The 10,185-nt window shown below is 42.0% G+C and overlaps 1 protein-coding gene across 1 annotated transcript; it reads right to left on the bottom strand.

Moving 5' to 3' along the window:
* Positions 1-344: 344 nt before the first annotated feature.
* On the bottom strand, positions 345-9,281 carry LOC106604193 (ras GTPase-activating protein-binding protein 1). The gene is made up of 12 exons (XM_014198624.3): positions 9,133-9,281; positions 7,960-8,076; positions 7,745-7,826; positions 7,354-7,527; positions 7,139-7,229; positions 6,782-6,875; positions 3,531-3,753; positions 3,064-3,165; positions 2,361-2,478; positions 1,862-1,990; positions 1,426-1,535; positions 345-1,143 (listed from the first exon to the last, which is right to left on the bottom strand). Exons 2-12 carry the CDS (start codon positions 8,052-8,054, stop codon positions 901-903), a joined length of 1,461 nt encoding a protein of 486 aa, XP_014054099.1. The 5' UTR covers positions 8,055-8,076; positions 9,133-9,281; the 3' UTR covers positions 345-900.
* Positions 9,282-10,185: the final 904 nt, after the last annotated feature.

Consider the following 10,185-nt stretch of genomic DNA (forward strand, 5'->3'; position numbering starts at 1 on the left):
TTGTACATCCATTTCCCGTCTCATTTACATCTTGGCAATACATTTGCTCGGTGTTAAAGAATGACTTCCTTAATCCTCTTGGTTCCTGTGTGGAACACAAGGCATCAACTACAGGAGTGCCACTGCTGCCTTTATTGGGGATGGCATCTCTGATGGTTCGTGGCCAGCTTTCCTTCTCATAATAAATAAGGGCCGGTTTCCTGGACAGATTAAGCCTCATCTTGCACTAAAAAGCAAGCTCATTGGACCGCCAGACATGCTTTATAGTCCAGAAGTAGGACTAATCTGTGTCCAGGAAACCAGCCCATAAAGATCAACTCAATGTATAGACTACAGCAGTCAGGTTTAAAACAGTAAAACATGTTTATTCAGTTCTCTCATCAGCTGATTGGTCATGATGAAGTGCATCAGTAGTGAAAGGCAGACAGGATTTGTTACATGCTCGATAACCATTTACAAACATGATTCAACTCCACAATTTAAAATAAAACCATTACTTGCATTTGACCTGAAAAGACAGTGGTGGTAATACACAGGACCGCCCAAGAAGTACATACACGTTCCTTTAAGAAACAGGGAGAGAATGCCAAAACCAAACTGGGTTGTTCCAATTCAAGTAGTTAGTTTAAGACCCTTTTTTCAAAAACATTATTATTTTTATTTTTTTTACTTTCAACAAATTCAAGTTCAGGATGATGTAAAAGACGAGGAGAAAAGTCCAGATCATGTCAACGTCAGGAGAAAGGAGAGATGGATCACATTCCAGAATCCCAAGGAACAAAACAAAAAGCGAAGGGAGGGAGGGATTGAGAAGCCATCTTTGTTTTACAATACTCAAGAGTCGGGGCAACTGACATCAGTAGTAGTAACTGGCATGGTAGTAGAGCATCAGACCAACATTCACTGACGAGGTCCCATGTAGCGACCTCCCTCGTTGGGTCCAGCGCCTCGTCCAGAGCCAAAGCTGGGTTTCTGTGCCATGCCACCCCTGGTGGGGGGGCCTCTGGGCCCTCCTATCCTCTCTCGGGGCCCTCCGGGGCCACCTGGACCTCTGGGGCGAATGTCTCGGCGGTCCCCTTCCCGGGCGGAGCGTGTCTTCTTTTCCTCCACGTTCAGTCGGACATCTCCTCTGAACTTAATGGGCTACAAATGAAAGAGGACTGTTAGTATATTAACTCATTTAAATGATCAAAAACAACTAAAGATCAGAGTGGGCTTTTAGAAAGAATTGTGTCTGTACATGCATTAAAAAAATTGAATGACATGTAGTGCTTCCAAACAGACATTTATGGGAATGTGAAGCACCTTTCTATCATCATCGTCGAAATGGAGCCGAAGGCTTTGCAAAATGGAGCCGAGTTCATCAAATCTTCATGTTGGTAATTAAAACACTCAGACTTAACATATGTTTAAAATAATTATTACCCGGTTGCTTAGGATTTTCTGTACAGGTTCCGAATCGTCAAACACCACAAATCCAAAGTTGGGAAGCTTTCCTCCGCTGTTGATCCGTAGCTCAAGCACAGTACCATACTCTGTAGGAAGAACCAGATCGTATTAAAATGACACCGTTTCAACCAATCGATTACTTCCATCAGTTGCTGCAAAGCGTTCCGTGTTCTGTTGCAGAGACGCAGATCATTTAAAATGAGAAAGATCAATGTCGTCTAACTCTTTTACAGGTCATTTGGGGACTATGATCAATTAAGACTAGCCATCTAAATCTGGTAGTACTGCACCCCAGTACTGTCAGAGTTGTTGATTACCATGTGCTGTCCCTATTTAATCAATTATTTGCCAGTTGAAACCATAAAGCTATTAATTCAAAAGCTTTTTTGCAGACCATTAAAAAACGACATACGTTGGAAAAAGTCCTTGAGCTCTGCCTTGTCCACATCATGGGGAACGTTCCCTACAAACAGCTGGTGAGCGTCTGGATACCTCACCACACGGCCAACCTCCGAAGACTCTCCCTGCTCTCCTTCCCGCACTGCAGACCAAGAGCAGACCCGACAGAGGCATGAGAGGAGATCACTTTATTAACGGTCACGCATACACGTCTGATGTTTCTTTAAAGAATAAGCACTATATATACACACACACACACACAGAGTTCAGACAGATTCCCATTCAGAGTTCAGACTAACAGACAGGTTTACATCCAACGTAGACAGCAAACTGTAGAAAAACATTTTTTTTTTTACAACGGAAAACTTAAATCTGTGTTCTTATTGGACAAGGTCAGGTAGTACATCCAAGTTGCACTTCATTTCGATACATTTTCTACCTCCTGAACATGATCCAGCTTCCTGGTGGATGGTACCGTGTGTTAGGGTGAGATGCTATCTGGTGGATCATACCTCCTGGTCGGGGTCCTCTGTTGACTGGTGGGGGGCCTGGCCTTGCTTCCCGTGGTCTCTGCTCTCCTCTCGGTTGTGTTCTCTGTGCTGCGGCTTCTGTTTTCACCTCCACCCTGGGCTAAAGCACCAAGACAAGACCCTGAGAAACCAGGCTAGAAGACCAAGACAACAAGACTCCAAGCTAAATCACTAGTTGATTGTGTTCGTTGTCCTTTAAGAGGAACGTTGATTTAAAGTCACATGAAAATGTTAATTATACCGAATCATCAATATAGTACATGTGGTCTTTCAACTGGTAGGATACATGTGTACTAGGTGATTTTATCCCCTTAGTAATCAATATAGTACATGTGGTCTTTCAACTGGTAGGATACATGTGTACTAGGTGATATTATCCCCTTAGTAATCAATATAGTACATGTGGTCTTTCAACTGGTAGGATACATGTGTACTAGGTGATTTTATCCCCCTAGTAATCAATATAGTACATGTGGTCTTTCAACTGGTAGGATACATGTGTACTAGGTGATTTTATCCCCTTAGTAATCAATATAGTACATGTGGTCTTTCAACTGGTAGGATACATGTGTACTAGGTGATTTTATCCCCTTAGTAATCAATATAGTATTTGTGGTTGTTTCTTCTGCTGGTATTTAATACATCATGTAGGCTACAGGAGGAGTGTTTTTGTATGTTAACGTACCGTTGCCGATGGGACTTTGACGACGTGTGGGGGGATGCCTGAGACGGGGACAACTCCGCTAGGGGGAAGGTTCTTACTGGTCACAGACGCCCAGGAGAAAGGCTGGAGGAGAGACGAAACAGACGTTATTAAATCAAGCTGAATGAGGTCTGGTAGCTGTACAGGGAAACCACTAGAAGCTAGGTAAACCTAATGAAGAACATCAAGGGCCAAAAGGAAGGAATTTCTAAGCAATAGTAGTTAATCTACAAAATTAGCTATCATAGCTGATGCAACCAAAATGGTTCTTAAACCAAAATGAAATAACCAGAGGTGTAGACAAGTCACATATTGCCTAGTGACCTCGACAGTGGATAACCAGCCAAAACACAGCATCCAGAGAGGAATATACAGCCAGGTCACACAAGGAATCACAACCACCATGTTGACATGGCCACAGCGTAGACAACATAAGGGTTGAGACCTACCCGGTTATCTTCAGCGGGTGCGGGGGCAGGGTCAGCAGTGGCAGAGGGCAGGGGTGAGGAGACTGGACACTTCTCTCCCTGCTCCTCTGTGGTGTGTTCCTGCTGCTGCTGGGTCTCTGGCTCCAGGTCCCGTTTTCCATCCACCACGTCTGGCTCCGCCTCAGGTTCTGCCTCAGGCTCTGGGGTTAAAGCCACCTCCTCCTCTGGCCTCTTGACCTCGGTGCTGATATAACCCAGACACACACACATATCTAATATTAACCCAGACACACACACACACATATCTAATATTAACCCAGACACACACACACACATATCTAATATTAACCCAGACACACACACACAATCTAATATTAACCCAGACACACACACACAATCTAATATTAACCCAGACACACACACACAATCTAATATTAACCCAGACACACACACACAATCTAATATTAACCCAGACACACACACACACATCTAATATTAACCCAGACACACACACACACATCTAATATTAACCCAGACACACACACACACATCTAATATTAACCCAGACACACACACACACATCTAATATTAACCCAGCACACACACACACATCTAATATTAACCCAGACACACACACACACAATCTAATATTAACCCAGACACACACACACACACATCTAATATTAACCCAGACACACACACACACATCTAATATTAACCCAGCACACACACACATCTAATATTAACCCAGCCACACACACACATCTAATATTAACCCAGCCCACACACACACATCTAATATTAACCCAGACACACACACACTCTAATATTAACCCAGACACACACACACACATCTAATATTAACCCAGACACACATCTAATATTAACCCAGACACACACACACACACATCTAATATTAACCCAGACACACACACACACATCTAATATTAACCCAGACACACACACACACACACACATCTAATATTAACCCAGACACACACACACATATCTAATATTAACCCAGACACACACACACATATCTAATATTAACCCAGACACACACACACATATCTAATATTAACCCAGACACACACCTAACATTAACCCAGACACACACACCTAACATTAACCCAAGCATAGACTACAACGAAGTGGTACTAAATAAGTGGCAAGTAATTTATTGGGTAATCCACCAATGTTTCGCATCGCAGAAAAGACTAATTAAATTTGACATCCAAATTGTCTGGGGGGGTGCAATGCAAAATGTGTTGTCAAAGTTTCCAGTGTACCCGCCGAGAGGGGATTGTTTCTCCAAAACAGCCAAGACTAGAGGTCGACCGATTATGATTTTCCCACACCGATACCGATTATTGGAGGACCCCCCCCGGGGGAAAAAGACAGATGAATCAGATTTTTTTATATATCAATCTATCAATAATGACAATTACAACAATACCGAATGAACACTTAACATAATACATACATAAAAATCTATTTACTCTCAAATAATGAAACATGTTCAATTTGGTTTAAATAATGCAAAAAACAGTGTTGGAGAAGAAAGTAAAAGTGCAATATGTGCCATGTAAAAAAGCTAACATTTAAGTTCCTCGCTCAGAACATGGGAGCATATGAAAGCTGGTGGTTCCTTTTAACATGAGTCTTCAATATTCCCAGGTAAGAAGTTTTAGGTTGTAGTTATTATAGGAATTATAGGACTATTTCTCTCTATACCATTTGGATTTCATATACCTTTGACTATTGGATGTTCTTATAGGCACTTTAGTATTGCCAGTGTAACAGTATAGCTTCCGTCCCTCTCCTCGCTCCTACCTGGGCTCGAACCAGGAACACATCGACAACAGCCACCCTCGAAGCATCGTTACCCATGTAGAGCAAGGGGAACAACCACTCCAAGTCTCAGAGCGAGTGACGTTTGAAACGCTATTAGCGTGTACCCGGCTAACTAGCTAGCCATTTCACATCATTTACACCAGCCTCATCTTGGGAGTTGATAGGCTTGAAGTCATAAACAGCTCAATACATTGCGAAGGGCTGCTGGCAAAACACACGAAAGTGCTATTTTGAATGAATGCTTACGAGCCTGCTGCTGCCTACCATCGCTCAGTCAGACTGCTCTATCAAATCATAGACTTAATTATAACATAATAACACACAGAAACACGAGCCGTAGGTCATTAATATGATCGAATCCGGAAACTATCATCTCGAAAACAAAACGTTATTCCTGTTACATTGCACAACCTTCAGTGTTATGTCATAATTACGCAAAATTCTGGCAAATTAGTTCGCAACGAGCCAGGCGGCCCAAACTGTTGCATATACCCTGACTCTGCGTGCAATGAACGCAAAATGACACAATTTCACCTGGTTAATATTGCCTGCTAACCTGGATTTCTTTTAGCTAAATATGCAGGTTTAAAAATATACTTCTGTGTATTGATTTTAAGAAAGGCACTGATGTTTATGGTTAGGTACAGTCGTGCAACGATTGTTCTTTTTTCGCAAATGCGCTTTTGTTAAATCATCCCCCGTTTGGCGAAGTCGGCTGTCTTTGTTAGGAAGAAATAGTCTTCACACAGTTCGCAACGAGCCAGGCGGCCCAAACTGCTGCATATACCCTGACTCTGTTTGCAAGAGAAGTGGCACATTTTCCCTATTTAAAAGAAATTCATGTTAGCAGGCAATATTAACTAAATATGCAGGTTTAAAATATATACTTGTGTATTGATTTTAAGAAAGGCATTGATGTTTATGGTTGGAGCAATGTGTACCTAAGCAATTATATGCAACGCAGAACAGGCTAGATAACCTAGTAATATCAACCATGTGTAGTTAACTAGTGATTATGATTGATTGATTGTTTTTTATAGGATAAGTTTAATGCTAGCTAGCAACTTACCATGGCTTCTTACAGCATTCGCGTAACCTCGTGGAGTGCAATGTAAAGCAGGTGGTTAGAGCGTTGGACTAGTTAACCGTAAGGTTGCAAGATTGAATCCCTGAGCTGACAAGGTAAAAATCTGTCGTGCTGCCCCTGAACAAGGCAGTTAACTCACTGTTCCTAGGCCGTCATTGGAAATAAGAATGTGTTCTTAACTGAGTTGCCTAGTTAAATAAAGGTCCATTTAAAAAAAAAAGAAAAAAAAAAAAACTGCCAAATCGGCGTCCAAAATACCGATTTGTATGAAAACTTGAAATCGGCCCTAATTAATCGGTCGACCTCTACTATGGTGGATACGTTTCCTTACCAAGGTGTCTGTTTGTAGAAGGTTGCAGCCTCTTCCTGGACCACCTCAGGTGATGGTACTCTCTCTTCCATCTCCTCCACATCCTCATCAGACTCTGAAACACCAAGAACATGACTGAGTCCCAATTATAGCAGTTTTAGAGCGGAATGAAATACCCGTTACATTTTAGTCATTTAGCAGATACGGTGAATTTATATAATTCATAATAGTAGCGTTGACCCAGAGGTACAAAGCACCGCAATGGAGTTCAATAAGAGCAACACCTCTAACCATTATGTATTAGTCACGCGACATAAATTACATATGAAACCAAACAAGCCAAACGTAAAGAAGCTTCCTAATCTTTAACATGCTCACCTTCAGGGGGTTCTGAGTCAGAATCCCCAAACACTTCGTCTTGGTAACGGAATACATCGTTGTGAACGTAGAACTTGTTTGTTACAGTGCCCTGAAACACCAACGACATTGAGTTTAAAACAATCAACCCTTTAACTGAACTGGACACTAATACATAAATGAAAACATTTCAAGGACAAATTTCCAATGTCCATCTATACAGTTGAAGGAACTACCTCAGGGGCCAGCACGAATGTCTGCATGAATTTGCGCATGGGCTGCATGTCGTTGGACAGCTCCCCCATCACTTGCACCACCACGCCCTCGTTCAAGGTCGCATGGGCGTCAACATGTCTGATCTTGGTGTGGCAGTCACGAAAGTTCAGCGCCAACACTTTTTTATGGATCTCCTTTATACGGAAATAAAGACCTTGATGAGAATCTCAAACTTCAAATGTGTTAGCCTTGTATCAGAAAGCCTAACTGACAATATATTACCCATCTTTAATATGAACATACTGAGATCTTTGCCATAAAAATCATGTGTGGATGTGTCGCGTTGGATATTTTATAAAGGAAACATATAATACTGCTTCACGAAGTAATAAACTGTATTGTAGTACTCACCGACTGGCCGTAGACTGATTCAACCGGTTTGCCATTGTTGTCCAGACCTCCATGTACATAGGATGAATTTTTCCCATAAAACCTAAAACAAGAGTAAAATCAGTTACTTCTCGTCTTTGTAGTAGAGGCATAGATAGCTTAGTAATATATTAAAGCAGATCACAATAGAACAGATAGTGTTTGGGAAGAATGTTGTAGTACTGTACTGGTTTTACCTGTGCAGGTAGTCGGGTGCCTGGTTGAGTAGTGTGTAGTACTGTCGGACAAACTCCCGCCCGACGAGCTGGGCACTTGGCTTCTCCATCACCATTTCTTTGGTCAGCTGGAGAGAACTGAAACATCGTGTGGTTGTCATGGTGTGGATAATGGAGTCTGATCTGTACCAGTCACCATCCGTGTCTGTTCTGTCTGACAAACCGGCAAGCCTTAGCCATATCACCCAGCTATTTATTAAGCCAATCATGGCGACAAGTACCATTAGCGCTAACTTTACAGGAGGCTGTGCAAGAGCAGAATTAGCATTCAATCTAATCTGTGGATGACTAGCTCGCTAGACATCTAGTCAATTCAACCAATAATAGGTTTCAGTTCATAGTAGTATGAAATTAATTGTAGGAGAGAAATGAGTCGCCCAGACCCACCCAGCGAAAAGGTCTAACGTTATTTAGCTAAGTTGTGCTTCAAGGGTCTATGTCTAGAAAGGCCGAATTGCAACACCGGTCACATCATTGACAGAATAACCATTTTATCGAAATGTAACGATTTTGGCATGCCCGTTATGTCGCTGGCCAGACAACTATATCTTATAACCCAATCAACTCGGACAGCTGGAAATAGCTAACTACGATAGATTGTATAACCAACACGTGCGGTAAATACCATGCTGGCTAACTAGTTAATTTCCTAGGCTAGCCACCGCTCCTTTCCGCTCCGTTAATTTACCGAGTTACCGTTAGTTACCTAACGTAGCAGACTAAACAAACAGTCGACTGATAATCTTCGACATCAAACTGATATCATAAACACTTTAACAAACAAACATCACTAACTGGGCAGCCATGGTTCGCTAGCCATTCCAGCTAGTTAGCTAAAGCCGGGAAAAGGCCAGTCTTTTAACCACCCCATCGGATTAGTTGGAACATTTCGACGGTCCACTCGGGCATTAACTGACTGATTTAACCCACATCATCCGATTTAAGTCTCATTCGTGACACATTTAATAATTTAAGGAAATAATTAAACTGGCTAGCTAGCACAACTAAAATGACTTAGCTTTATCAAGCTAACAAGCGTTAGCTTACTAGTTAGCATCAAACAACGCCCTACGATTACGAATATTACTGCTGCGGATATTTATTCAATAATTCCAAACAGGGTAATGTACTTACCAGGAGGCAATTGTTAAAATTATTTATTTATAAATTTAAAAAATCCCCTCCGCTCTGCCAGGCGGTAGATAGAAAGATTGTTCTTGCAGGGCAGCGAACAACGTGTTCGGCTGCTCTTTTACCGGTCTCAAACGTGGGACATGGACAACCTAACCAGAATGTACAGTCTTAAGATGCATGAACCAATGAATTTACGGCGAGAGGAAATATGTCGCCAATCAAATGTATGTACTCTGAGCAGTTTAGTGTACAACCAATCGTTGTGGAGTATGTGTCGACCTGTCAGTCTAAATGTAGCCAATAGGAAACGAGTGTGGTGGGATTCCGATTGTGGGTATGATTGGTTAAACATTTTACGGAGCGGCCCACGCTGGATCATGCCCCTATCGAAATTAATGGGGGCGTTTTTCGTTGCATTGATTTAACACTCCCACCACACTTTTATTTATTTATTGAACCTTTATTTTAACAGGAGGTCGTGCTGAGATGAGCCCTGTATACACACCAATACACACCAAACACATCAATAGGCTGGCTATACATTCTGTATATACACATTTAACATTTTAGTTGTGTTAAGATTGCTAGGTGGGACAACCGCATTTCACAGTCATTGTAAGTAAATCTTTCCTCAATAAAGTAACTATCTGCAATGTCTGAGCTAGTAAGGGGGGAAAAAAAGTCAAGTGCAAGTTGTAGATCACAATAATATTTTTGTTTTGGGGGGTGCTGTGGGTTTATTTAAGAGGTAGGGTTTCAGCTGTTTTCAGAGGATGTGCAGGGAGCGTGATAATGCATGAAGGGCACATGAACCTGCAGGAGCGAGTCACTTCTTCAGTGTTTGCATAGAACGACAGGGTGTTTTACAGGTTCACGCCAAAGTTCATTGCACTCTGGGAGTGGGACATCGTGGAGTTGTCAATCATGATGGAAAGGTCTTGGAGCTGGAAGGCCTTCCCCAGGAGGAAGAGCAGCTCTGTTTTTTTTAGGTTGAGCTTAAGGTGGTGGGCTGACATCCTATCTGAGATATCTGCCAGGCACGCAGAGATGCGT

Source organism: Salmo salar, chromosome 05, assembly GCF_965601325.2.
Source record: "Salmo salar chromosome 05, fSalSal1, whole genome shotgun sequence".
NCBI classification, from domain to species: Eukaryota; Metazoa; Chordata; class Actinopteri; order Salmoniformes; family Salmonidae; genus Salmo; species Salmo salar.